The sequence below is a fragment of the Aspergillus undulatus genome (assembly GCF_047715775.1).
Source record: "Aspergillus undulatus strain CBS 261.88 unplaced genomic scaffold BDV17scaffold_23, whole genome shotgun sequence".
NCBI lineage: Eukaryota > Fungi > Ascomycota > Eurotiomycetes > Eurotiales > Aspergillaceae > Aspergillus > Aspergillus undulatus.
The window spans coordinates 211,026-238,319 of record NW_027396627.1 but is presented as its reverse complement, the minus strand read 5'-3'; the positions used below and the strand labels follow the sequence as shown (position 1 = coordinate 238,319).

Genomic DNA, 27,294 nt, shown 5'->3' with positions numbered 1-27,294 from the left:
AGATTCAGCCCCCGTATGTATGCAGCTGCAGGAGAGGCTGATGGGGCCATGAGTCATGGATAACCTTCCAGGTCTGTCATGCCATCCCGCAGCCTCTGATGGCATTTAGGCGGTTTGATCATTCTTCCAGAGCAGAGGGAGCTTCTTGCGGTGACAGTAGATACTCAAACTACGAGCATCGAGCCCGACATAGCAGGCTCCGATCTCTGTGTAATATACTCCTAGATTTGATCTTGTCAACCAACACTTCTAGCCCGCAGTGGGCTCTGGAAGCCATTCTTGTTCTCCCGAGCCCGTAGTCCGTAGTCCGTCCCCGTGTCCTACGCCGACTCCAAGCCGCCCCGCCAGGGACTGCCAACGCAACGAGCGAACCCTGTGAGATTTTAGTTGACTTTACCAAGTCAATTGATACTACGATTAGATATGTATCCTGGCTGACATACTGCGCGGTTGAGTAGAATGGGCTCTTGATGCTTGGACCTTGACGCTTTTTGCTGGCCCGCACGTCTGGGTGTCGATGTCAAAGCAGATTGACTACACGTTTTCTGAAGACGGGTCGTGCGGCAAACGGCTAGAAGAGTCACATTCTCTATAGCTTCTTGGCGTTCCAGGACTGGGGGCTTTGTGTAGATGTTGATTGCAAAATATATAGTCCCATGAGGAAGGCCGAGAAGCTGTTCGGGTCCCGGTGGGGAATATATGTAGCTGTACTGACACGCCATTGACTTACAGAGCCTTCGAATATCTGCAGGATCTGAACAAAATACTCCGTGCTGTAGATCCAGTCGATACTGTGGGGGATTCCATGTGGACGCCGTGGTTTATCTCCTGATTAGGAAGGTAAGCCCATTGCTGTCACGTGCCATGCTTATGCTCTTTGTCTGTTAGCTAATTATGCTATGCACCTTAGTCATCAGCCAAGCACAGTGTTCGATCCGATCTCGATCGCAATGACGTCGCCAGTATCTTCCACCAACCGAACCCACTGCACAAGCAACCTGAGGTCATGATGTAAAGCCTCCACGTTGCCTGTCCTCATGGACTGCTGTGTCGAGTCAAACAATCTCCTCTCCAACAACTCACTTCACAATGTCAGACGTACCAGACTCACTCTTCCCAAACAATCCAACATACTCCGAGATCCACGACGCGTTCGCCGGCAAGAAGCAGTCTCCTGCTAGCGACGCCAGTGGACCCACAGATAGTCATGTCCTGTCTCAGACAAGTCCCGACGATGAGGCGAAGGGGCTAGCTCACAAGGCCGGTGAGACTGAGGAGGTCTCGGATCTTGGATGGGGTCAAGCGGATGATATCCAAGAGCGCATTGTGCCGGGGTTGTCGAATGAGGATTTGTTTTTGCTTATTAGGCGGTTTGGTAAGGTCTGTTCCCCAGCCTATTTTCTTGGAGTAAGAGACGGAGACGAGTGCTAATGATTTATGTAGCAAATCTACAACGTCAAAGCCGTTCAGGATTCCCCGCCACAAGCCCTCGATTTGAACCGCGCTGAAGATGACCATTTCTCGCCGGATAAACTGCGCGCGACGCTGGAGCGGTTCTATACCACGATTATCATTGGGCTGACTGCTTTCGGGAAACATATTACCAGGTTGCGGTCTTGGAAAGAGCCGAGAAGGACGTCGGGTTTCTGTGCGGTACGAACCCCAGTCTTTACTCAGTGAAACGGAGGTTAATGAGGTGCAGGTCTACTTCGTAGCATGGATCTTGGACCTGTTAGCACCGACTATGATCGGTGCACTCATTGTTCTAGTCATCTACCCCCAATCCCGCAAGCTACTTTTCCCACCGGCACCAATCGCTCTCGTCGACCCTTCCACAGGCGGCGTCCAGAAACCCAAGGCTGGAGTCCTGGGCTCCCACGACAGCATGACAGGCGCACCAGAGAAGTTCAAGGGTGAAGCTGCGGAGCAGGAAGCCAGTAACTTGATCTCGAGCGTCGCCACTGTGGCTGTCGGAAGCGCCACCGGCAAACATGATCAGGGCACACCTGACAGCGCGCCAATGGAGGACCAGGTTCCAGATGCAATGGATATCGTTGGGAAGACGGCTGATGCGCAGTCAGCGGCTGGTGGAGAGGTCCCGGCCGATACGCATGACAAGACGCGCGAGCCGATGCGCCAGACTGTGTTGGATGGCGCGGACCAGGCTATGCGGGTTATGGCTGACGTTATTGATACCTGGGAGCGGTTTGCAAAGTAGGATATGGCCTCTTGCTTGCTGCATAAGATTCTAACTAGCTCATAGTGCTCTTTCGCCCACGCCACCATTCTCAAGGGCAACGCCTCTGCGCCTGGTCGGGGTACTGACACCCGGTCTGTTCGTCGCCTTCCTAACCTCCAGCTACGTCTTCACCAAGATGACCACTCTTTTCATATGGCTCGGCTTCTTCGGTGATCCCATCATCCAGCAAGGAATCCACTACCTGAACCAGAACTACCCGCACTGGAAGGAACTATTACAACTACAAAAGTACGTCTCCTCAAAATCGCATAGACGCCAACTAACATCTCTCCAGCTCCCTTCTAAAGGGTGTCCCAACAAACGCCCAGCTAACCCTAACCCTCCTCCGCATCGGCGAAGAAAACACCGCTCCCCTCCCGCCTCCCCCACGAGGCACCCTCAACAAAGCCCCCTCGCGCCCCGCCTCACTCGACCACGAAAAACTTCCCCTCGGCGCAACAGACGAAGAAATCAACGCAGCCGCAGCCCCCGACCCAAAGAAAGAACAACAACTGAGAAACGCAGAAGCCGAGCATGAAAAAGCCAAACAACACAAGAAGGGCGGCTTCGGCGCCAAACTCCTCTCCTTCTTCCGTGGGACAACCGCCGCAGGAATAGAAAGCAAACTCGCTGTTTCCCGCGCGCGTGCGGAGATCGGCTCCCTACACGCTAAGAACCAGAAGGGGGTTCTTCAAAAGAAGGGCGCTTATGTCCTCCCCATGGGACCCGTTGAGTTTGACGCTCGGTATAAGGGACATCGCGGGATGGCGATTATCGACTCTTCACATAGCCCGCCACTCTTGTACTTCACGACTGACAGCGCAGCCCAGTTAGGCGACTACAGAATGGAAAGCCGCAAGAACGGCAGCGTGTATTTTGATATGCCGGTTACGGACATCAGGGAGATGCGCAAGATTGGCGGGATGGGGTGGAAGGGGAAACTTATTACCGGGTGGGCTGTTGGTGGGAAGGAGGTTGTTGATGGGATGATTGTTACTGGAGTCAATGACCATCAGAGGTTTCAGCTTACGGCTATGAGTAAACGTGATGAGCTGTTTAATCGGCTTGTTGCGATTGATGGACAGGTTTGGCAGTCTTTTTGATTTTAATGGGTTTTGGCTGAGGTTTTGCAGGTTTGGAGATGATGGTGGATTGTAAATGAAGGTATATTGGTCAACGGGGATTTGCTGCAAGGACATTCTGTTGGGTATAGTGACGATCTATGTACAGTATGAATGCGATGTTCTTTTTGGTTTTCACTTTTGTTTTCACTTTTCTGCAGCGGAAGTGAGAGAACTTTAAACAACACAAAGTTGACCTCATAACACTTCACTTCTGCCTCCTTCTCCTTCTCTTCCTCTCACCACCAACATCTTTCTTCCAACCTCATTGCCTACTTATACCTTTTGACTCCGTTTCACAAGCCCTCTGCCTCTGAAAGCCTCCTTACTCTGCTGCTTCAATTGCAGCAGCAGCCTCTAACGGCGGCCTCAATTCAGGCTATTCCATACGCTCGCCCCCTGGCAGAAACCCAAAAAGATGACCGACTCAATTCCACACAAAACAATGAAGGACCTCCTGAGAAGCGGAAAGTAATCAGACATGACTGTGACGTGTCATGGAAGCACCTTCAATGCCCATCAAGTCATCCTCTGCAAACAATCGCCCTTTTTTGAAGCGGCAATGAGTGGTCGATTCAAGGTACTCATCCCCCATTGCCCAGTCCAGTATTAGCAGGACATCGCTAACGATGGGTCCATTTCAATCCGGAGGGCAGCACCAAGACAACTTACTTATCAGACGACGGACTCGACACCGTAAAACGCCTATTATCTTTCCTCTACTACAACGACTACGAAGTCGACGTTCACGTGCAAGAGCTAGAGCGCCAGCTCAGAATACTCGACCCCATAACAATCGATTACAGACGAGCGAAGGACCAAGCCAAAGCAGGAAACGGTGCGAGAGCGACACACCATATACTCATCTCCAAGTCTATCGCGTCGCCGAAAAGTACGGGATCGAGGCACTGAAAGAACTCGCCAGCGAGCGTTTCGTCGCCTGGTGCGAGGTAAACTCGGCGTCAGACAATCTGGGAAAAGTTCACGAGGACGCCATGGCCATGAAGCCGCCACACGGTACGAACTTTGACGCTGTCGTTGCTCGGGTTGTCGCTGCCAACGTGGTGGCCCTTGTCCAGGAGGGGTCTATCACGAGGGTGCTACGGGCTTATCCGACCATGGCTGGAGCGGTTATCACTCGGCTCGTGAAGGACGACAGGGTTTGGGCGGAGGGGAAAGAGGAAGGGCTGACCGGTTTCGTCAACCGCATTTTGCGGAGAGGAAAGTGCCTGAAATGCAATCAATGGGGTGATTTTCGAATTGACATGGAATTGGGCGATTTTGCGAAAGAGCAGTTTCACTGCACGGACTGCGGTATGCTTTATGATAATAAGGCCCCGGACTATTCGAGTGGCTGGGGTGGAGCTAAAGTTGATTCGTGACCTGCGAATTCATTATAAGGATAAACTGGGCCATTCAAGTTAGACATTGGTGCTATAGGTAGAATAAGAGACTGATTTGACAGGAACATAGCATTCCGAGACTTAGGAAGGCGCGTTCATGTCCTGTTCCGCCTGCAATCCACCATCACTTTTCCACATTCACATTCTCGTCCCGTATGTTATTTTCTTGAGTTCAATGAAAAATGAAAGAGTAATGTACAGCTGCTATGATCATCACAGCTTCTTTGCGTTCCTGCCCACACGGACTATGGCCCAAGCAAGGCATACAAGCTCCTCATGGTAGCTCGAACCTAAGCGTTCGCTGGCATAAGAGGATTTATGCTGTTTATAAACTCTGACATCCTCTTGGGCATAGTTCATTATGTGGAATTATGGATCAGATGCGTTCCTTGTTTTGGCTTTTATGCAGGGCACCTCGTTCGCCCGCCTCTTTCAATTTCCCCAGTAACACAACATCTACCTCAGAGTGCCTACCTACCTCTCTTCCTCTTCCTTTTTTCTCTCTCATCACCACTCAGACTCTTCCACCCATTTCTCCTTCCCAGCTCGACTCCCGATCGTCTCCGGTACAACTGCAGCGATGTCACCTCGTGAAAAGATATAGAAACACTTAGAGACAATGAAGCAGTTAAAGGAACACGAGCACATATTTATCGCATACCCGGACATGAACATTCGATGCCGGAAACACACCTTCAGAGTGCATGGAGGTGTCCTTCATCGGCAGGCAAATATCTTTGAGAGCGTTGGACCCATGGTGAGCGCATAAGCACCGGCACAGTGGTCATCTGTCAATCCTGTTGACTACTTACAATGCTTCTGCTAACGCTGGTTTCAAGATGGTGATTGATCTGGACGATTATTATCCCTAGACCCTCGAGCGCGGCTTATCTTTCTGCTATATCCAAGACTACAAGAGCGACGGGCATGTGAAGAACATGTGGAGGTGATGGAAATTCAACTCGCCGAGATCGGAATCCAATGACAAGGAGGATGGGCCCAGGTCCCCTGCATACAATGATATCAAGGTCTACGCAGCGACTCAAAAGCTTGGTATTCCCGCACTCAAGCGTCTTGCTGCCGCTTGTTTTACCCAGTGGTGCAAAGCGAACTGTGATTCTGAGGCATTCGTTGCTGCCATCCATGATGTTATGGCCAGCCAATTCTGAGACTCGCGATTCGCAGCTCGGATCTATCATCGCCCAAGTCATATCTGACCATTCAGTGAAGCCGCTTTTGCTGAAGCTTCTCGGACCTCTCAGCGCAGCCGTGTTCGATCAAACGGTTAAACACATCAGGGAACATAGCGAGGCTGAAGGAGGTACTAAGGACTAGATACCACTTTTCGCTATGCCGTACCATACACATTGGAAGTTGGTCAACGTGTGTCATGAGCATGTACAAGGTCCAGACAAAGCGAAGAGGACTGGGAATGTTACCGGGCTAAAATGCTTGAGCATGTGAGCAGCGAAAAACGTTCTTGATCTTTCAATCGGAGGTTTTGCCTTCTCAGGGAGTGAATTGAATTGAACGAAAGCTAGCTAGCCACTTTACTCTTTCAGGCTGATCAAACCCTTTCCTGACAACATCATTGATAAGCTAATAGGATCCTCCATACCGATTACGTAGATGCCTCTCGACAGTAATAGGCTCATGAAGCGGTCTCTCTCCCTCCTCAACACATGTCGGAATACACGTAAGCACCTGGTCCAGCAAGCCCTCGTTGAAGAACGCGATGCTGTACCGGTCTCGCCCGGAGACTGGGGAGATGACACGGTGCCGCGTCGATTTGTAGCGATTGTTGGTCCATCTTTCTATTCCAGAATCAGTGATACCTGCACAATATAACCAGAGAGCAACGTCTCAAAATAAAAGACGTACCCATCATATCACCAATATTAACGACATAGGCGTCAGGAATGTAGGCGACGGGATACCACGTGTCGTCGGGTTCATGGTAGACCTCCAGTCCGCCGACTGCGTCTTATTTTAGCACTCTTGCTGGCTCGATGAAGTGATAATCGACTCACCATCGTCCTGTAGGAGAAGAGTCAACGCTCCAAAGTCTGTATGCGCGCCTATACCTCTGCTCTTGGTGGCCATGGCCTCGGTGGTTGGCGGGTATCGATGGGCTCTGCACATTGATATGGCTATATTTCAAACTACTCATCAGTAACCGAACCTAAACATAAGAATATTAATCAGAAGAAAGATAACCTACAATCTTTACGGCCAACAAACTCATCAAAATACCCCTCCTCAAGCCCCAAACTCAACGCCAAAAGCCGAAAAACAACCTTACTCAACTCCCAAGCCTCCCCAAAATACCGCATGAACGTCTCCCTAAACCCGGGACAAACCCCCTCATCCAACCACCGATTCGGGCCCTGCAGAAAGCGCCCCGGAGGCAGTTCAGGCCCAATCATGAACCCCTCTTTCTGATCACTCCCCATCGACGAATCGAGTTTCTGCTCGCCGACGAGCTCATACCCGCGTAGACTTGCTGATTGGTTTCGGTGGACGGATTTCTTAGTCTCGACTGGGAGAGCGAAGAAGTCGTGGAGTTTTTGAAATGTTTCCGTCCGGAGAGAGGCGGGGACGGAGTGACCTGTTATCTGAAAGAAGCCCGGGTTGACGCAGGCGATGCGGAGGGCGGATATGATTTCTGATGTTTTTGGTGCGTCGGCGACGGTGTAGCCTGAGATGTCTATTATGGGGATTTCCATTGATGAGGGGCCTGGGGGCGCTGGCATGGTGGTTTGGGATGGGTTAGAATGAGATGCAAATGGTGGGGAGGGGAGAAGTTTTGATGCGGGGATGCTGCATATCAAGTACAACTGACTGGCAATACGTATACGCTACTTTGATAAGACAATGCAACTGAAACCCATGATGTCGACACAATACTTTTTTTCTCCACTACGGAAAGCACCCCAAAACCGATACTCTCTCATGGTGACGGCCCAACGAGGCTGACAGACACTCATGTCCATCCAATAGACCCTCATTTTTCCTTCCTAAACTACGACTTCCTAGGGCACTCCAGCCCTCAATTTACAAACCCCATGCTCTCCTCAATCCGCTTCAAATCCCCCTCCGGATCCGTCTCAAACTTTCCCCATTCCTTTTCAATAATCTCCCTACGCCCCTCACTCTTACACCTATACCTTATCTCCTTCGTCGGCGGCTGATTAAACACAGCCCCCAGGATCAGAATAAGTCCAAAATACCTCCTCGGCTTCAAACCCAAACCCCCAAACAAGGCAAGCCATAACAGTCATCAACATATTCCCTACAAAGGCTTGGCCCGTGCAGGACCGTTTCCCGAACCCCGCTGGTAAGGGGAGAGAAGGGTTATCGATCCAGCGCTGGGGCTTGAATGAGATTGGATCGGGGTATGTCTTTGCGTCGTGATTGAGCGCCCACCAGAAGGGGAAGATTATGGCACCCTCGGGGATCTTGTAGCTCATGTACTGATCCTCGTGGCCAACGGCGTGAGGGATACCTAGGGACCCGATTGTTTTGAAACGGAGGGACTCGTGGATGAAGGCTTGGAGATACGGGAGGTTCGGTAAATCCGACGATGTCGGGAGACGGTGCGATCCAACCTGCGTCTCGATCTCATCTTGCAACTTGCGCATCTCAGCGGGGTACTCTATCGTCATTGAGATGATTGTCCCCAGCGCTAAGGGCGCCGTCGCAGAAGTAGCACCGTAAGACTCAGTCGGTAGAGCGCGAAACTCTTCAAAGGTAACGTCGTCTCGCTCTCGTCGTTTCTCGTCCATCGCGTGCACCGTATTCCAGACGGGTCTCCGCAATGCAGCAGCGCCCTAGACATAGCCAGCTGAACTTCCGAGATAGCCTTCGCAATGCGGACATTCAGCGCCGCCGTCTTTATTATGCAGCATCTGCCACCTCTCGCTATACGGCACCATGACGGGCTATGTATCCTTGAGGGGATATTTGTTCAGGATAATGATTCGTGGTCAACTACTATAGTTCTTGGCTTTCTTTCCGAGGAGGTCGCGCACGACGTCTCGGGTTCCGAGGAGGATGACTGTTTGTGATCCGACTTGGAGGGCCATCATGAGGCCGTACTTCTTTTTGCATTTCTTCGAGGTTGTCCCAGGAATTTGAGAGTTGGTGGACATTGCCGATTAGGGGAGCGGCTTGGGGCCCGGTGTGAGGGGAGTTGTGGGTTTGAGGATCGATTGAATCATTTATAGAGTGAGACAGAGAGAGATGCTGTAGAGAAGTCTGTAAGAGGACGGGTCACTCGTTTTGAGGTCGAGGGGGAGGTAGGCGTCCACGACGCTCATTTTGGCGCGTTTACGTTCACTTGCAACAATGTCCGTGGGTTAGTGAAGAACATCAACAGGAATAGGAGCGATAGCGCCTTGATGTCTATACTTACCGTCAAGGGCCCTCCAGTCAGCTGGGATACATACCCCGCGCTCGCCTATTCAAGTTGGACAAGGCTGGGGTAGGGATGCCTCGTATAGTTGATTTTGTTGCTATAAAATTTCTTATTTACTATATGCAGTTTTTGTACTGCCAGGCCACGCCCTCTGGTACCCCAGGATTTAGATGGGGCTCCCTCCACCGTCCTTCTAAACGAATGGACGTTCCGCTCTGAAGTTTCGATATGACTGCTGGCTTGGCCGGCATGCTGTCCAGTGAGGCACGCCACATGACAGCACAGATGACAAGCCCAACAAGCAAAAGATGGCGCACTACCCAATGAGATGTGAATGTAGCTTCGATCTCACGAATTCATTGTCGATGCAGCTAGTTATCATCTGTCATACGGATATGCAGGGTCTTGGTGCTGAGATGATTCGAGTTTTTGTTTGAAGAGGGATGCGGCCTAAGCCCCAGAACTAAGGTACATAAGTAGTCGGCGAACTTAATCTGAAGCCCCGTGTCCGTAACTAGGACATGCATTATCCCCACGAGGGAAACTGACACTTGATTCAGCGTTTGCTTTGTCGTAGTGACTGATTGGCCAGTAGTCATCCATATTGTTGACTATTCACTTCCCTTGGAAGCTCTCATTCTAGCTCACTCCAGGCTCCCTTCCTTGAGTCCCTTAACACTGAACTCCCTGTCTGCTTTCTTACAAAACAGCCAATCAGTCTCCTCAGCTCAGTCATTCCATATACTTCTAGCCAGCATTTGCCCTTACCACATCACATCGCATCCCGAAGCACCTCCGTCCAAGTCTCACAAACAGACCTCCGCATCTGTCTATCTCCAATGACTCCAAATCCATCGTTCGTCAAGTCAAGCACATCCCTCGGTATTTCCTCATCGAGTCCACCAGCTACAGGCCAATACTCGGACGCGAGTCCATCCTTTCTCTGAGTCCCCGGTAAATTCGGATTCCCCGTCCTCGCGAGATTGACAAGATACCTCTGATACTGCTCAAACAGCGGCTCGCTATACCCCTGCAGCTCGGGATTATACCAAATCGCCGCGGCATCAGACCCATGCGTCGCATTCACAACGCCGTCGATAAAGCTATACTGCATTGCCCTGGCATGGCTGCGATACGCTTCCAGAACTGCGCGAGTGTTGCATGTAAATAAGAGGTCGGTGTACAAAGATTTAAGCATTTCGTGCTCGGTGTTGTTGGAGTAGAATGATCTATAGAGATTTGCCATTTTTGTCGCTTGGGCGGTGGAATTTGGTGGGAGGAGGCCGGTTATAAATTGTTCGGGGTGGTTTGGTGGGATTGGTGGCGCTGGGAGGAAGAGGGATGCTTCGTCGTGGACGTGGCTAGTTATTATTGAGTCGAAGTCTTTCCATGTATTCCCTACGTCTGGCTGTCAGTTCATCGAGGGTATGCAAATATCCATGCAGGTGCCCACCTGCAGCATACTCCAGCAACGCAGGACCCCGAATATACTCTCCATCCAGAACAGGCGAGGCCTCGTAAGCAAAAACCGCCTCGTTTGCCCTTCTCAGCATCGAGGTATCAGCCCTGCGCAAGCAGGAAATGACATCTCCTTCCTTACCCCTCCTCGAACACCGCGCAGTTTCAGCAAAAGCCTCAAACCGGCCATTATACACCTACGGGTTATCATTCGTCCCGAACGACGGACCCTACAATAACGCGCCCCTAAACAGCGGATCAAGAGTCCCGCCTTCGGCGATAAGATGATACATAATTGATCCGGCACCCGCCGACTGGCCCCAGGCAGAGACGTTGTTGCGGTCGCCGCCGAGGAGGTGGATGTAAGACTGCACCCACTGCAACGCAGCTCGCTGGTCGTGTAGACCGGCGTTGAATGCGCCTTCACCTTTTGTTTGCAAGGGATCTCCGGCTAGAAAGCCGAAGGCTCCGCGGCGGTAGTTTATGGTTACGACGATTAGATTGTTGTCTGCATGTTGGATGAGGCTCGTTCCGTCGTAGTAGCCTAGTTCGATGGCTTGGTCCTTTGAGCCGGTGACGTACCTGAAGTCATAATATCAGATATCGGTGACATTGAACGAATCAAGGGCAGTGCTTAGAGCCCTACTTACCCGCCTCCATGGATCCACACGACAACCGGCATCAAACTATTATCTACTTCCAAAGCTCTACCCGGTACGTAAACATCGAGAAAGAGACAGTCTGAAGATTAGGCAAAAGCAAGTTAACTGCAGCATAGAAATGGAGAGTATGCGGAACTACTCACCTTCAGCGGCATTTTCAGTAATATTCTCGAATATCGGGTTATCAAAGCTCTCAGGAATGGGCGCAGGGATGCAATTATGTCCGTAAGAATTGTCTTGTACGCCCGGTAATAGCATCAGGTGGCGCCGGCTTCCGCCATCGTAGTTCACCAACTGGCGCTGCGGCGTAGCGAATGTTGCGGTATGTGTAGACCTTTGCGGATTTAGATTGGAAAGCCAATAAGTGCTTGGTAGGTGTATCAACTTACATCTGCCTCCTCGTTGTAGTGGTGCGCTTGCCATGTTCCGTATGGAAGCCTGAGGTGAGGGAGACAATGGGCCTGATCGAGGGTCACGCCCAGGTTTGTGGACGCGAGCACTGATCCAAGCGCTGATATGAGGCAAGCAAAGAGCGAACTGAGCATCTTCTTATCGTTAGTGACGCTTGAGACATGGGCTTGTCAGTAGGCTCCATATAAGGCCGTAACACCTGGAGACGGGCTGTATGATGACGACAGGAAAATCCATACATTCGCCTAGCAACTCAGGCTTGTTACCGAACACGAGCGCCCCATCTGAGTACAGGTGAGGCCATATTCTGCCAAGTCTCCTGAGCTGCATCGAAATCTATTCCCGTACCATTTTGTACGTAGTTGGGGTGCGCTGCCTGGGCTTGAGACTTGAACTTTGACGTCACGGCCACTGAAGCCCTAACTCACCATCGTCATCGACGCTTCTCACACCCGGATAAATGCCCGATGCACATCCATGTAATCATAGATGACTCCGTATGGCGAGCGTTTCCTGATCGATTTATAATTGACTGACGCATCTCGTATCCATCGGAACGACGATTCGCCAGGTACAATACGAGCGCCCGGTCGGGAGCCGTATTCGCACCTTCGCATCCGCCAGTTTGTTCCAAAACATCAGTCAACCTACTCTCGATTGTCGCGGGGTGACCCTTGGCAAAAAGCAGCACTCGCGACATATCTTATGCGACCCATCGTCATCGCAGCAACGTGTGCTGTCGCACCGACTGTGGCGCAGCCTAACGTCCTCTGCGTCCTCCTTCTCTTTCGCCTAAATCGACTCTGCTGAGACATATGAAGCTCCCCCCTAGTAATTCGGTAATATTTGTTTCTGCTCGTATATCAGCATGATTTTTACTCGGCTTTTTGGGTGTCTTCAGCTTGAATCTGGTGATTGATAACATCCGGTTCAGGTGCCTGCCCACAGGCGAGGCGCCGTATGAGCCTAGGCAGCGCAGTTCATGGATGGGTGATCCGCTCATATTACTTGCGAAAGATCTGAGAGATCTTGAAAAGTATTGCGCGAACAAGTCGTGAAGCCGGCCATGATATGGAGTTGGATATATAGACAGGGAAGGAGTGAAGGGGATAGGCATGCTCTGTAATAGCATAACTTGCGAAAGGAGAAACACCTCAGTTTGTGATCACTACCGGTTATTTCAGTAAGACTATTTTCTATTCGCACGTGCAACCTATATCAAACAATAATATCATTATGTTGTCTAGCAGAGCTAGGCCCCAACGGAGACTAGGCTGCAGCGGCTCTGCCTCACCCTATTTAAACCGCTAGCTCCGCCTCCCATTTACACCACTTACATTTACACAATTCCCCATTATCCCTCAACCAGAGCCATCGGTCAAGATGGCTGAGATCACGACGTCAGAGATCTTGTTGTCGGAGCTACCGACCAAGGAGGTCACACTGGCCCCTGGTCAGTCCACCGTCGTCCGCGAAATCCACACTACCATCCAGGTAAGCGCCCTGCATCAGACAAGTGGAGGAAAGCCCTAACGACATATTAGCCTGGCCAGAACGAAATCATCATCCTGGGCCTCGATCATCGCGTGAATCGCGATTCCATTCGCATCGAAGGATCCGGTGCCGCGACCATCACTGACATTCAAACCAGCATTATTCCGCAACAGGTGGATTTTGACGATGTCTACCCTCCAGATTCTGGAGATGAGTCGCTGAGCGATGAGGATGAAGAGATATCAGAGGATGAGGAGGGCCTTAATGACCCCGAGCTGCAGAACCTCAAAAAAGAGATCGATAATGTTGAAAGTCAACTGGCCAATGCCAAGGGCAAAATCAACTCTTCGCTTGCCGTCTTAGATATTCTAAACCAGTACGGGAAGGGACTACATCAGGACGAGACAAAAGATGTAAAAAGGCTAAAGGAATTTCTCGAGCTCTATAGCATCAGACGTGAACTCGAGGGTGACCGTAATCACAAGGCCACTGCAGAGGCCAACGTCCACGAGAAGGATCTGGCAAAACTACAGAAGAAATTCGACCGGCGCAAGACGCGATACCTCCAGGAACAGCGCGCAGCATCAAGGGAAATCCGGCTGAGAAACGAGAAACGTGCTAGGGCGCGGGAGCAGAGGAAGAAGCAACGCGGGCAGAAGCGCCGTGAGCAGCGGCACTTCTGGGCCACGACGGTCGGTAAAGTAGTGGTGTCGCTGGATGGCCAGTCCGATTTCACTCCGACGTCCAGTCGACGCAGCTCCGTTACCGAGAAAGTCGTCGACGGCAAGGCAGAACCCATCGATGTGGTGCTGCGCCTGAGCTACATCGTGCCAGGGTCAGGCTGGTCATCACGGTACGAACTGGCCATCAACTCGCCCTCCTCATCAGCGAAGATGACATACCGCGCTGAATTCAAAAACTCGAGCGCCGAAACCTGGCGCGATACCCGACTCACGTTGTCCACATCGCAGGCATCGTTCAGCGGCATCGGCGCGCGCATCCCCACGCTGGATGCATGGAATATCAAGCTCGCAACGGCCGGCTACAAGTCTCCATCCTGGGATCGAATCTTGTACGCCCCCGACACGCCATTGTTTGTACCAACGCCGCCTCCAACTGAGTGGAGCAAACGTCCTAGTTCAATCGCGCCACCTCCTTTAGCGGCTCAGGCTCAGAAAAGGTCTCTCTTTGCAAAACTGGCAGATGCAGACGCTGATTCATTGGCGGAGGAAGCACTTACATCTCAGCCGCCCGCGCAGGCATCATCGCTCTTTGGATCTTCTACATCGGGATTTGGCGCCAATACAACAGATTTACAAAGGGGTTCAAGTCTTTTTGGAAATGCGGCGCCTGCACTCCAGTCGGCGTCACTTTTTGGAGGTTCGGCGTCGCAGCCTCAACCTGCACAGTCCGAGGGCCTCTTCGGATCAGTCTCGTCTCAGCCTCAGGCGGCACAGCAGTCGAGAAATATTTTTGCAGGACAACCACTGCCTGAAGGGGTGCAGCAATCAAGCGATAATGCCTCAAACAACAACTCCGCACAACCAACAGCACCCTCTCCAGCCCCTGGGTCATCTTTATTCGGCGGCCTATTCAAAGGACGAAAGAACAAGAACGGATCGCTGGAAGAAACCAAAGACCCAGCGGCACCCACCGCAGCTGTCGAGCTCGAAGACGACACTGACACGCAATCCCTTGCCTCCGCAGCATCCCTCGAGCACCAAGACTCCGTCAAGCAAGACTACGGCATGACAACGACCTACGAACTCCCCGGTCGTCGCACCCTCGCCCCATCCTTCGTTTCCCGGCGCCACGCCCTCGCAGAGCTAGACCTCAAGTCCGTCACGCTCACATACGTGATCGTCCCGAAGTACCGCGAGGCAGCGTTCCTCCGCGTCCGCATCAAGAATACATCCTCGCTGACACTCCACCCCGGCCAAGTCGGAATCACAGTCGACGGCTCCTTCATCGGCAGCGCAAGTATAGAGACCTGCGGGCCGAACGTCTTCTTCAATATCTCGCTAGGCATCGATCCCGGGATTGAAGTCAAGTATGCAAAGCCGATCGTGAAGCCCCTAGCAAGCGCAAAGTTCTTCAATAAAGAAGACGGCGCAAAGTTCCGCCGCTCGTGCTGGGTGAAGAATAAAAAGCCCGTTGCTGTTGATCTGGTCGTGCATGATCAGGTTCCTGTCTCGGATGATGAGAGACTCGGTGTAAGGCTTTTGCAGCCGAAGGGGCTTGCAGGGGAGCGGGTTTCACCTGTTCCTATCAATATGGAGAAAGCCAACGGCTCTGGAACGGTTTCGTTGCTCAAGGACGGGAAGGTTAAGTGGTCGTTGCGTCTTGAGCCCAGGGAGGAGATTCGTCTTGTGCTGGAGTATGAGACGAAGATACCGCAGGGGAGCGAAGTCGCCTGTTCTTAGAACAGAGCCGGGATATGTAGAATAGGACCAGAGGTAGGTAGATAGTAAGGTAGATAGCCAATCCCATCGCCATATTATACCATACCCTAGGCCCCTTTTCAACGATTCCTTCCGTCAAGTAACGTAGATAGCCGACAGCCTCACCACTCAAAAGTCCCCGGCATCCTCCTCTTCATCTCTTTTACACCATTCCCCGTTCCACCCTTTCCACCATCGTGCTCCTTCCCCTTCCCACTCTCCCCATCAGCAGAATCCAAATCCAACCCCCACCTCTCCCTCCAAGCCCCAACTTCCTCCCGCCAAAGATCATCAACGCAAGGATCACACGAACTCCCACAGCACTCCCCTAGCCCCGGTTTTGGCGGCGGGTCTGTAATGTCCCTCGCCGCAGCGCGGATCAGTTGCTTTGTGCGCGTTGCTGTAAGGCGCTTGGCGTTTTTTATGGTGGGGACGTTTTCGGGAGTATATATTGGTTCACGGGGTGAGTTTGCCGTGGCGGATGGCATTTTGCGTATGGGATCAGGGGTATGGTTCTAGACGATGAAATTGAGGTTGAGGTTTGGAATTGTGGATATATATCTCTACAGGGTAGAGGAAAAGAGTGTGTCACGTGAATTGAGTGCTGCGAGGCCGGGATGGATCGGGGCGGGTGAAGGATTTTCCTCTGTCCTCTGTGAGCCTTTGAGTGCCTGGAATCCGAGGCCTATACGGACTACTACGCAAGGAATCAGATTCAGGAGACAAGTGTACCGCCTTCAAAGTACAGATACCATGTGTATCGATCTAGCCTAATTTGTATAATATCAAGACGCGTATTTTCGCAGACGGAATCTCCCTTGCAAAATCTGGAGTTGTCGGTTGTCTCTACAGAGGCCCCGTTGATGGTACGGAGTACAGCCTACGGGCATAATCGCCACGGCTCTCACCCAAGAGCCACGCACGCAGCTACCATCGCGTCGCGGAATCGACGGAGACGATACATAATAACCGAGGTAACCGTTACCGGGCGACCAGGATCATGGAATCGATCTCGCCCTCCCCTGCCAACCCCTACCCGCGAGCTGCGAGCTGCAGACCAGGGGTGCAAGAACGATAAAAATACTGATTATTGCAGGGGTCTGATATCGAAATCTCTGCTCTACAATTTTCTACTCATATTCCGTGAACAAAGAGCTCGGGAAAAGCCGCCGGAACCAGGGACGCAGGAGCAGTATCCTGGTCGGCGACATTGAGCACAGCACAGCACATGCTTGTTTTGACCCCCTTTATTCGGGGCTCGTCACCTGATCTGGGCTGGCCTAGAGCTGCTCGTATCGATGAGATCACGGGGATGTCGGGGAAGCGCGGCTGACCCCGGATAGCTGACGGAGGGCGAAGGAGTCATCTTGCTGCGTCGACTGTATGCATCACAATAATGGTTCGAAAAGGAGCGCAGAAAACGGGCAGCAAACGAAAATTGAGGTAGGAGAGCAAAGGACGAAAGAAAGGGGGAAAGTAAAACCGCTGCAGACGCCGGAAATGAGAGATCGAGCATGCAGGTCGGGGAGGAATCAGGCAAAATGGCCAAGCCGTGATAGAACGGGTTCCAGGGTCAATTTCAACCACCATCTCGGCTTCGTTCAGCTCTCAAATTTCCTGGAGTTATGGAGGTCGGACGGAGACTATATAACCTGGCACATCGCCCCTCGAAAGAATGGTGATTTCGTCTCTTCCTCTTGAGCTTCATCCCAGCGTTTTTTGCTCGGGTGGATCGGCCCCGGCCCAGAACGGTTACGGCAGTGGAAGTTCCCAATCCGAGAATCGGTGAGACGTGCTCCGTACGGTAATATTACCTGACTCAGTTGGCTGGATGGCCGCGTCTTCACCCAGGCAGGCAGCGCATGACCGCTCCGACGCGAAAGTGACAGGATTTCCTTCCAGCCGAACCCTCGGTCAAGCTGCTGGTTGCCAGAGAGGCAGCCTGTTTTGGGGGAGAAGGGCCCCAGTGCTGGTGGAGCCGCATTCCCGATTCGGGCCGGATTGGTTACTGATTTGCGTCCGAGAACCCGCCCGTCTGTCTAGCTTGGCGGTTTGACGACTGTGAGTGGTTGTTGCTGGGTGACCAAGTGGGTCTGGTACCACTTTATCGGACCCATTTAGCCAAAATGACTCCACTGCAAATTTTTACATCATTCCTTTTTTTTGCTGGGCACAGCGCGAAGGTGAGCTCTTGTAAGCTGGGGAAGAGGGCAATTGGTCGTAGAACAGCAAGCGTCGAGTCGCTGAGATCGTAGCTTCATCAGTTCATGGACGGAAGGCACGGAAGTAGTGGAATATCTGGTTGTGGCTGGAGCAACAGTGGATTCCACCCCGTCTCGGACTGCTCCTCCAGCAATTGTTGGTCACGATAGACCTTCGACAGCTCATGACCGCTCCATGGCTGCGCCCTTCATTGGCTGGCCCGAAACTCAGTCTGCTTGGCCCCGTCCCGAAGGAACCCGACTTACCCAGGCAGGCAGGCGTGTGGAATGCCAGGAGCCCAGATAGGGATAGAATACAGGCCACAGCGTACGGGAGCTGTACGGGAGCATCGGCGTAGGGTTGTTCCCAGCCCACCCAACACAGCTAGCGCACGAAAGACGCGGAGGGTTTGGTCGAAAGGGCGAAAATTAAGCGGGAAAACGTATTTAGGTGCTAGGGCCATTTTCCTCCCCATTTTTCTTCCCTCCTGGAAGCCTTCCTCTCCCTCTTCTCTTCTTCTTTTCTCCTCTCCATCCCAACTCTCATTCTTCCCATCTCTCTCTCATCCTCCTCCATCTCAACTCCCATCACAATGGCCGCTTCTCGTGTCTTCGCTCAGCGTCTGGCCTCCACCATGGCCGCAACCTCCAAGGTTGCCCGCCCTGCCGCTCGCCTCCAGGCCGTTCCCAAGCGCACCCTCACCACCCAGCGCCAGGCCATCCCCTTCCAGACCGTCAAGCGCCAGCAGCCCTCTATGATCCAGGCCACCGCTCGCCAGGGCTTCGCTGCCCGCCGCCAGTACTCCTCTGAGATCGCCGACGCCATGGTCCAGGTCTCCCAGAACATTGGTATGGGCTCTGCTGCCATCGGTCTCGGTGGTGCCGGTATCGGTATCGGTGTTGTTTTCGGCTCCCTCCTCCTTGCCGTCTCCCGCAACCCTGCCCTCCGTGGCCAGCTCTTCTCCTACGCCATTCTTGGTTTCGCCTTCGTCGAAGCCATTGGTCTGTTCGACCTCATGGTTGCCATGATGTGCAAGTACGTCTAAATTAATAACAACGACACGACCAATTCAACTCTTTAAGGGAGTGTTGAATTGAAAACACATCACCACGACGAGATATGCGAAAAGTTCTGGTCCTACCCTGTTATCCGCCAATTGAGAGAAATATAATGTACGACACGCGAGTTCCGTTTTGTGTACACTACGATGGGAAATTGGGAATTGGGTCTGCTTTTTTTGGGTGTCTCGCCTTTTCTGGCTTTCTGCCTTGGGTGGTAGCTGGATGGAGGTAATTGTGGTGGTCTTTTTATTATCATGTACTACACTATCATCTTTTTTTACCATTTTTCCCTTTGTTTCCGGCCCGTCATCAAGCAATACACTGTACATATAGACCATAAAATGACCACTTAACGAGTGCCTCTACTCAATTGCTTCAGTCCAGCTTCAATTGTTAACGCGTAAACAATAAACACTGTAAATATAAAATACGACAGCTTGAGCTTTAAGCTTGAATGGAGCTACGGAGTCCAGTGGTGGCCTGGAGAAGCTGGCAAGCTGCAGTGGAACGGAGTCTTGCGGATGCGTGGCCTCAAGCGCTGTAGGTAGGTAGTGTAGTGTAGTGTAGACGTCAGCTCTCGCCTCCATGGCATGCACTCCTACCCTCCAACTCAAACATCTGCCCACCAAACTCAACTTAGCCAATTGATTCCTACATGATCTTACTCGATGAAATCTCATCAATTATTCGTCGAAAGAGAGTGAATCGAGACTGAAGAGTCTTCAAAGTTATCACATTCACGGACCCCCGGAGCTCCGGCAAGCAGCAAGCTGTCTTTGCCAGTCTAACGCTAACGACGCGCCAAGGGCAATGGTGCCGTTTCGGAGCTTCGTTTCGTTTCGCATTTGCTGGTTATTTACCGATCCCAGTGACGATCCGGCGTATGGATGCGCGTTTTACGCTTTCACCGGCCGTTGAGCTGGCGGTGTGATTCGTTCATTGTGAGCTGGTTGGATGGACACGTTTTTCAGAGTGACGGTAGGGAAGGGGGGCGTGGTTTTAAAAGAGGGAGGGATGTGTGCTCAAGGTAAGGGAACTGCGTTCCACCATTGAGAAATCCGAGCTTGAGCTTCGATGCGCGAGGCTCCGGTGTGTCAAGTATCTACACCGCGCCTGTAGTAGTAGTATATCTGGTTACATTGCCAACTGGATGCCGTCTTGTTTCCGTTCACTTCGAACCAATTGATTCGCGCGAAGCGTGTGAAATGTCCTGCCTGGCCTTGTGCTCTGAAGAGGCCTTATCATGTGATCTGTTTACAGAGTTTGGTTGCAGCCGCGTATGTACGGGATAATTTTATGCTCTTTATGCTTTTTATGCGCTCGAAGGTTCAATCGACTGCTTCATGCAATAGAACAGAGCAACTAGTAGCAGGTTAGTACTACTTATATGGCGTTTTCATAGTATAGCTTTATCCAGTGATCTTATCATCGAGGCATCCCCCTTCTTAAGCAGTAACTTCAATGTATGTTCCCTTTGTACAGTACGAAGGGTTGTTTGGTCAAAATATATATCTGAGAATAGGTCAACCTCCGAGCCAAACAGCTCTCCTTTTCTACCTGGGCTGTGAATCCAACCTTATAATAAAACGTAAATTTTAGTTGTCCAGCGACACTGGTCAGTTTGACAAACCAAAAAGGTGCCAGGAATATCAGTGTCTTAATCTAGCTGGTCGACAGTCAGGGCAGGACTTACCACTCATTCTCATGGACGTATGTCCAGAAATGTATTTCCGATATAGCCGCATTCCCGTTGGCGAATAAACTGCTATCTTCTATCATGAGAGTCCACTTCTATTGTGTTTGGGTTGAGGGGAACGAATTCTACCTTATTCCCATTCTTGATCCCAGGGCAGCTGCGAATGTTGTTCGCCCTTTTTAGCCCTAAGACCGGCCCCTTGCAGGTTAAGAGCCATGACCCGTCCAGAACCGTCAAAAAACAACCGTGGAACGAGCATCTTCGCAAGTCGAATCGCTTCTAAGATATAGGGCCGCGGTTTCATGATCTAGCTAATGTATAGTACACAATGTCAAGATCAGCTCATGCCTTTGGGGTTCGGAAGACAGTGCGGAGTGCGTTGAAGACAGCGGGCACTCAGTGGTAATCTTTAGGGATCGAGCGGCTATGAGCTTGCATAATACCATACATTGTTTTCGAGTGTATAATCGGCCATTTAATCCACCCAACTGCCCGGCATAACTTCCAAGCTCTTCTCGACTGACTCCCAGAACTCTCCGACAAGCTCGTCAATTGGGTTCGTCACAAACAAACGCCAGTCCTCTGGTTCAGGACCGTACTGCAGGTAAAGCACCTCACCCCATAGTATCTCGTGTATTCCGCAGAGATGAGAAACGACCGGTACAGAAAAAGGTCGACAGGAGTAAAGGGCCTGTTCTTTGGCACCGAATATTTCGAGATCAACACCGGCGAGCTTCCATTGCGATAGAATCTCTCGAAGATAGAGATTTACCTCGGGTTGAATAATTGACTTCACAGCCGGTTGTATATCCCGTGCCCGAAATCGAAAGCTGATTGCAAAGAGAGACGTTGCCAGAGGGCTTAGCCACTGGCCCCAAAAGTAGCCCAGTTTGTGGAGGTCTGGAGTTGCAGAGACGGCTTCCTTCATGAGCATTTGCCACTCCGTGAATTCATCACTATCCGCGTCTAAATAATCGGCGGGTATGGCATGGGCTATCGTATGGAGAAGTGTTCTGCCACACTTGTCTTCCAGACGGAACGCAGCTGGGTCGATAGAATCACCACCTCCCATTGCAACTCGAACGCTAGTAGAGAACCGAGGAGTATCAAACAAGGCCGGAAGCGCTATTGCTCTCTCAAAGCGCTGCACAGGGGGTGGTTCCGCGTATCTCTCGAATGCGTGGCTCTGTATGGACGCCAAAATTTCTGGTGTTCCGAAGAAGCCATAACCAAGAGAATTTCCATTTGTCGCCCAGGGGTCATCAAAGAATTCATCTTCAGCATCATCCAAAAACAACCTGTATAGGTCATACAGTAACCTTTTATCCTCAATAGGTCTCAGTGCTCTAATGTTGATCGTCGCGATACAGTTCCTACGCACTCCTTAGTGGCTTTCCAGGGCAACCTGGGTATGGTTTAGAGTACTTACCAGTTTCCACACGTCTTTTGCGTAGAGTAAACACCAGCTTCCACGAGGAACCGGCACAGTTTGTAATCACAGGACCAGCAGGCTACCTATAAGAGATCAATTAGACGAAATCATCGATATCCGAAGCCTTTCGACTACATACCCCAATGAGTGTCAAACCGTTAGGTGTACACTCGAGCGGAGAAGCAAGACCACTTGAGAAAGGTCTGCAGTTCTCCAATGTTTCCCTTACGTGCATAGTCGAAGACCAACGAATCGTCCGGTACGACGTTATTTACCTGCAGACTAAACTTCCAACCAGAAAGCAGGCGGGTTGTGTTCAAAGTCCACAATTCCTCCTACATCAACTAAATTTGCTTTCGTTAGGTTTGATGGTACTTCGTGCTGTTCTGAGCTCCTGTGGTTAACCGCGCGTACTGGGTAGTGGACCTCCATCCGTTGTGCTTTAAATGCTGAATCGCGTTGCCCTGGTGCCTCCAGACTTGGCTTTGTGTTGCTTTAGACTCGCTGTCTGTATCTTTTGTTATTAATTACTATAAGTCGAACGTATAACACAAATCAACAGTCCCCAGAAGCAAAAGGTACTTAGGAAAACAATGGCACGAACGCGTCAAACTCCCTCACATATCCCGCCCATTACTACTAGCGTCCATCCTACCCCCCCTAGGCTCCCGCGCAGGCAACTCAGCAATCTCACCTGCACTCGTCCGTGACGTCTCCGATGCCCGATTCTTCACCACCGCAACCGCCGGGTCTGCATGATGTTGCGCCTTCCCCACGTAGAGCTCACCCGCGGCTCGCCGCTGCTCGAATTCGATTCGCCGCCTGCGCCGCCGGCCCATGACTACGCATGCGGCGAAGAGAGAGGCGAGAGGTATGATGAGGACGGGTACCACGATGGCTGGTATGATGACTCCTAGGTTTGGAGAGGTCGAATCGGAGACTGGGGCTCGTGCTGTCTCGTTCTGGTTGTCGCTTGCGGTGGGGGTTGATGTTGCAGTTATTGTTGTAGAGCCGTGAAAAATACTCGTATTGGGTGTTGTGGTGGTGCTGGAAGAATTGTATCCCAACGAGGACAGCATATCCTGGATAACTGACTGTGTCGAAGCCAGTGATGACCACGACGAAAGAAGCTCGTCTATCCGGACTGACACTGTAGTATTTCGCTCTGCCTCACAGAAGTCGGCGAATTGCTCGAGTTCATTGACATTGCCGCCCGCTTGTTCGCCCATCGAGTTGCCGGTGCTGTTGCCGGTGCTGATGCTTTCCTCGATACAGGACGTGCAGCCATCGTACAGGTGCCAGAAGCTGGAATCGGGACTGCAAATATCCGGGTCATTGCCCACTGATTGGGATTCCTCGCTTGAAAGACCTGTGGTAGAGCGCAAAGTATACTGGTTAGATAGTGATCGGATGTGAGTGTGGAAATTGGGGAAGCGGCGTACTGCATTCATCAAGGCAGGCCGCTGGGTAGGATTGCTCAATTACTTCTTGTCCCGACCCTGTTGACCGTCTGCGTATTCCGCGGCGTATAAAGTCGATAAATGCTGAAGGGTATAGCATGATGGGATTCCTCAGTCACTCAGTCATCCAGGAGTGCAAACGGCAAAGGGGGTAATGTCGGAAAGACTTGAAAGATGAGTTGGCTGCTCGACAAGGATCTCATGCGCCATCCAATAGTACGCTTTGTTGAGAGCCAATTCCGACAAGACTGAGGGCGCGTCTCGTGCAACAATTAGGCAGGTTCAGGTCAATCAGACCAAAGTGAATATGTAGTGGGCTGGAAGGGGCTCTTTTGTGTCACGTTTGTCGTGGCAGTGGTGGGAGGGACGCCCTTTCCATTGATGAACTCATCTCTTCTACGATTATTCGCCCGTCGGGGCTCCTCAGATCTCAGCTTTGAGGGATATCAATCCCAAATATCTGAAGCGAGATACATTGTTGAGCAAAAGAGCCCGTGCGCACTTATCTCCCGATGAACTGGTGATTGGACATAGCTTACATTGGTCCTTACTGGGGTAGACCCTGCAGTGAATACCTTCAGGGATAGCCCCGCCTTCTTCCATTTTTGGCCTCGGCGTGCAATCTACCAATAAAATCAATAGGCAAAGGCCGGAGGTGGTCACATGGATATGGCCCCGATATCCTTAAGTATACGTCCTTTACTTCTAGGTTAAAGGGAGGTTGAGGGAGTCTCAGGGAACGAATAGATGAATGTACGATTCAGCTTGCAATGCCCAGAAGGAAGAGGCTGCCTCTCTAGCTGGAATTATTTGGCGTTGTTTCGAGTCCGTCAGAAGACTATATCTAGGTACTGGGCAAAAAGGACTACGTTCTGAAGTTAATCCATCCCCGGAAGGTAAATCCGCCTAACCTTGTATTGTATTTGTTGAAGTATCAAGTAAAAGCCGATTTGCAAGAGCGAACAGCACCTAGCCCTAAGTACCTAAGTGCCAGCGGGAGACGGCCATGAAACCATGAATAACTAAACTGCATAAAGAACAAAAGCGTGAAGACAAAGAAGAATCCGCAGAAAGAGTTGACATTTGGTAGAAAAATACATCATTGTTGGAAAGCGTAACGGGTTTTTTATCTCCCACAAAGCTCCCTACTCCCTTTATCTAAGGCGTCATTTGTGTCCGTATACCTCTATACCAAGAGGGAGGACTTCTCCAGCCGCCTTCTTATCTTGCAAAATTTTGAGTTCATAGTCTAAGGTCTGTTCATACGGTGATACGATCTGTAGAACATCACGAAGCTCATAGAATAGGTATTTCCCGCCATCGGCATGAAAGAGTGTAGAGTTGCGAGACGCAGACCCTTTCATTCTTTCAAAGGGCAGATAGGTGCCGCCGTCAACAACAATTGAGCGCAAGCTCTTGCTCTGCACAGCGGCTAGGACCAACTCCTCCAGCTCACTTTCCATGTCCAGCCCCCCCCCCCTTTCGAACTTAATCTAATCATGGAAGATGCTGTAAAGTCCCAGAGACTCGACCTGTGGGGCAAAGAGCTTCGCATCTTGCTGGGTGTCTCATGCTGACACTAATAGGCGAGAAGATGATAAGGGGTAATGTTCAGAACTCGTAGTTTGGTAAAGTCTGCGAGACAGAGACAGCAGCCGCGACCTCTCCTCGGTGGCCCATACCCATCTTTCTGAACATTTTCCGTCGGTGCGAGATCGAGATATCCCAGTTAATCCTTTCAGCAACACAGTATCTCCCAGAGGGACTCATGCAAATCAAGTGCAAAGCCGGGCTCTGATTCCAGGAACTTTATCTCCAGAGAAAGCTATCTAAGCTGACTGGTAGCTCTGAGAATGGGGGCATAGCGGCGCAAATCCTCGCCCATCTACCTTTTATCGTGAGTGCCGACCTCAAAACCGTGAGCCAGCGCGACCCCTCAAGAGAGCTTATGTGTTCCTTTGGATCTTCACCTCCGATGTTATGAGAATGCAAGACAACTAGCTCCTTCACATTGGGGAGACGGTAGTAGGGAAAATCCTCATCAACAGTATGCGCATAACCCACATTAGACAGCTCTTGAAAATCCTGGCGAGCTGGATCACACAGTGGGATGAGTGGGAGGCTCTCCAGACTTTGGAAAGCCAACCCAGGGTGCGGAGACGCGCCACGATTCCCTGCTGCCGCGCAGCGTACGAGCCACGGAAAGAAAGGTCGACAACTGCATAAGCAAGGGTAAAAGTCAAACGAACAAGATTAGGGAAAATCCAAGTAAAATGGCAGCAGTGATGGCACCTCATACACATAGTATCCCGAATTATGCTCACAGGGTAAATGGGTTTAATGGTAGCCATTTTTACCAAATTGAGACCCACTGTTCCAGCGAGAAAGGCTCAATTACCACGAGCAGTGATATTGAACTGTCAAGTAAGCAACTATATACGATTCCTCAGGGTGTACAAGTACACTCCTGGCGACGAGGTCTACAACGCCTGATGTTTGTACAGCTGTGGGTGCTTCCCGAATATCAGAGCCCCTCTACGCTGATCTAAGTTGAGAAAAGCCTCTTTTGAGTCTACTCAGAGTGGCCGACAATCTTCCAAGCCTCCTAGTGTGGCTATTGTAGTTCCCAATCTCCGCATCTTTCTTCAGTCCGCTGCCAGTTAGCATACTCTCCGCACGGATCTTAGTAGTCGCACTGTGCTTGACAAGGAGCTCCAAAAGTCCATTGGTCGCCATTATCAGACACTCGCTCTACCACCAAACCCATGGGCGTAAACCACCTCCAGAAGACCTTTTCACCGACTGTTGATGCCAACGCCTCATTCTGTCTGATTTGGCGTCGATGTCCTTGCCGAGGCTTCCAATCGGATGCTCAATTGCAGAAACCAGGTCACACTCGTCTGCAAAGAACAGTTGCAACAGAGTGAAATCGTTTTTTGTAGCTCGGCAGAGTTGGAAGATGCGCGAAGTGTCCTCTCTGTAGCCGCCATACTTCGTGGATGATCATGAGAGTAGCTGAATTCCATAAATACGTTCTCCGTATCATGAGGTCCACCTGAATGCTCTCACATGTCTGCAATCTGGTGAGAGACTGAAACCCTTGCCAAATCCATTAATGAGCAAGGTGCCGCCAACTCCATGCTCCGCTGAGCCATTGGAAGGAACTCTCCCTATTTGTTTGCCCTGGTGGTAAACGGTTCTGATTGTGTGCAATTTATGCGTATTTTGTGCGCAGTCTCAAGGCAAATTGGGAAAAAAGTAACTTCTCGCAATATGTCTTTATGCTTGCCAGCGAGACTTCCGCCTCTTGCTCTAGTTAATGAGGATTCAGCAGGATGGGTAACCCTATATGGTTGTCAGGCGGCTCAATTCCAGCACTCAGGTAGAGGACGGGTGTTAGAAAGGTCTCACAACTATTTGAAAACGGGTGCTTTGGTCTTTAACGCTGATTCTCCTCCTCTTTCTTCTAACTTTTTCTTTTGTTGTCGAACTTGGCGCGAATCTACCTGGGTTCATTTCAATGGACGTGCTTCCGCTCTACCCGCAACATCCGTTGCAGATCTCTGCGCCTCAGATCCGCAATGGCCGCGGAATTGTGACGAAAGATCTCTCTTCAGGCGTCCCAGTATCGGCCAGGTCGACCTATATACCTTGAGATCCTGCAGAGACCTCATCTCAATGAATAAGACATGCCGGACAAAATGGAGAGGCCAGCCGATCAGTCGGATAATGCATGGGGCGGCCCAGATCTCGAGAAAGGACATAAAAATTCTGAGAAGCATCAGAAACCCATGTCG

General features: G+C 51.2%; 10 protein-coding genes across 10 annotated transcripts; 4 read left to right on the top strand and 6 right to left on the bottom strand.

Annotated features, from left to right (window-relative positions):
- Positions 1–1,089: 1,089 nt before the first annotated feature.
- BDV17DRAFT_298388 (DUF3292 domain-containing protein) lies at positions 1,090–3,665 on the top strand (the record flags this gene model as incomplete). The annotated part of the gene is made up of 5 exons (XM_073763681.1): positions 1,090–1,380; positions 1,444–1,653; positions 1,703–2,214; positions 2,264–2,488; positions 2,535–3,665. 5 exons carry the CDS (start codon positions 1,090–1,092, stop codon positions 3,340–3,342), a joined length of 2,046 nt encoding a protein of 681 aa, XP_073615729.1. The 3' UTR covers positions 3,343–3,665.
- BDV17DRAFT_86490 (BTB/POZ domain-containing protein) lies at positions 3,593–4,940 on the top strand. Its single transcript, XM_073765254.1, has 2 exons — positions 3,593–3,940; positions 4,017–4,940. Exons 1-2 carry the CDS (start codon positions 3,842–3,844, stop codon positions 4,740–4,742), a joined length of 825 nt encoding a protein of 274 aa, XP_073615728.1. The 5' UTR covers positions 3,593–3,841; the 3' UTR covers positions 4,743–4,940.
- A 1,422-nt stretch (positions 4,941–6,362) lies between these two features.
- Positions 6,363–7,520, bottom strand: BDV17DRAFT_298386 (isopenicillin N synthase family dioxygenase; the record flags this gene model as incomplete). Its single annotated transcript, XM_073763680.1, has 4 exons — positions 6,985–7,520; positions 6,794–6,913; positions 6,645–6,740; positions 6,363–6,577 (listed from the first exon to the last, which is right to left on the bottom strand). The coding sequence occupies exons 1-4, from the start codon at positions 7,514–7,516 to the stop codon at positions 6,363–6,365; spliced, it is 963 nt and encodes a 320-aa protein (XP_073615727.1). The 5' UTR covers positions 7,517–7,520.
- A 434-nt stretch (positions 7,521–7,954) lies between these two features.
- Positions 7,955–8,914, bottom strand: BDV17DRAFT_291218 (cytochrome P450; the record flags this gene model as incomplete). Its single annotated transcript, XM_073762088.1, has 2 exons — positions 7,955–8,593; positions 8,795–8,914. The coding sequence occupies 2 exons, from the start codon at positions 8,912–8,914 to the stop codon at positions 7,955–7,957; spliced, it is 759 nt and encodes a 252-aa protein (XP_073615726.1).
- A 1,038-nt stretch (positions 8,915–9,952) lies between these two features.
- BDV17DRAFT_281708 (Alpha/Beta hydrolase protein) lies at positions 9,953–11,845 on the bottom strand (the record flags this gene model as incomplete). Its single annotated transcript, XM_073760073.1, has 6 exons — positions 9,953–10,578; positions 10,634–10,785; positions 10,873–11,220; positions 11,289–11,379; positions 11,544–11,634; positions 11,690–11,845. 6 exons carry the CDS (start codon positions 11,843–11,845, stop codon positions 9,953–9,955), a joined length of 1,464 nt encoding a protein of 487 aa, XP_073615725.1.
- Positions 11,846–13,062: 1,217 nt separating this feature from the next.
- On the top strand, positions 13,063–15,678 carry BDV17DRAFT_263046 (uncharacterized protein). The gene is made up of 2 exons (XM_073757857.1): positions 13,063–13,205; positions 13,256–15,678. The coding sequence occupies exons 1-2, from the start codon at positions 13,095–13,097 to the stop codon at positions 15,626–15,628; spliced, it is 2,484 nt and encodes an 827-aa protein (XP_073615724.1). The 5' UTR covers positions 13,063–13,094; the 3' UTR covers positions 15,629–15,678.
- Positions 15,679–15,768: 90 nt separating this feature from the next.
- Positions 15,769–16,134, bottom strand: BDV17DRAFT_291215 (uncharacterized protein; the record flags this gene model as incomplete). Its single annotated transcript, XM_073762087.1, has 1 exon — positions 15,769–16,134. One exon carries the CDS (start codon positions 16,132–16,134, stop codon positions 15,769–15,771), a length of 366 nt encoding a protein of 121 aa, XP_073615723.1.
- A 2,207-nt stretch (positions 16,135–18,341) lies between these two features.
- On the top strand, positions 18,342–19,279 carry BDV17DRAFT_263039 (ATP synthase subunit C family protein). The gene has a single exon (XM_073757856.1). The coding sequence runs from the start codon at positions 18,441–18,443 to the stop codon at positions 18,891–18,893; it is 453 nt and encodes a 150-aa protein (XP_073615722.1). The 5' UTR covers positions 18,342–18,440; the 3' UTR covers positions 18,894–19,279.
- A 1,801-nt stretch (positions 19,280–21,080) lies between these two features.
- BDV17DRAFT_291213 (uncharacterized protein) lies at positions 21,081–22,272 on the bottom strand (the record flags this gene model as incomplete). The annotated part of the gene is made up of 3 exons (XM_073762086.1): positions 21,081–21,978; positions 22,035–22,120; positions 22,177–22,272. 3 exons carry the CDS (start codon positions 22,270–22,272, stop codon positions 21,081–21,083), a joined length of 1,080 nt encoding a protein of 359 aa, XP_073615721.1.
- Positions 22,273–22,654: 382 nt separating this feature from the next.
- Positions 22,655–23,597, bottom strand: BDV17DRAFT_291212 (uncharacterized protein; the record flags this gene model as incomplete). The annotated part of the gene is made up of 2 exons (XM_073762085.1): positions 22,655–23,406; positions 23,480–23,597. The coding sequence occupies 2 exons, from the start codon at positions 23,595–23,597 to the stop codon at positions 22,655–22,657; spliced, it is 870 nt and encodes a 289-aa protein (XP_073615720.1).
- Between the last annotated feature and the right edge of the window lie 3,697 nt (positions 23,598–27,294).

Excerpts from the sequence above, each read along its gene's own strand:
- BDV17DRAFT_86490 (XM_073765254.1), top strand. The coding sequence starts at position 3,842 with ATGACTGTGACGTGTCATGGAAGCACCTTCAATGCCCATCAAGTCATC. Across the intron at positions 3,941-4,016 it reads CAATGAGTGGTCGATTCAAG|CACCAAGACAACTTACTTAT; the intron begins GTACTCATCCCC and ends TCCGGAGGGCAG.
- BDV17DRAFT_263046 (XM_073757857.1), top strand. The coding sequence starts at position 13,095 with ATGGCTGAGATCACGACGTCAGAGATCTTGTTGTCGGAGCTACCGACC. Across the intron at positions 13,206-13,255 it reads AAATCCACACTACCATCCAG|CCTGGCCAGAACGAAATCAT; the intron begins GTAAGCGCCCTG and ends ACGACATATTAG.
- BDV17DRAFT_263039 (XM_073757856.1), top strand. The coding sequence starts at position 18,441 with ATGGCCGCTTCTCGTGTCTTCGCTCAGCGTCTGGCCTCCACCATGGCC.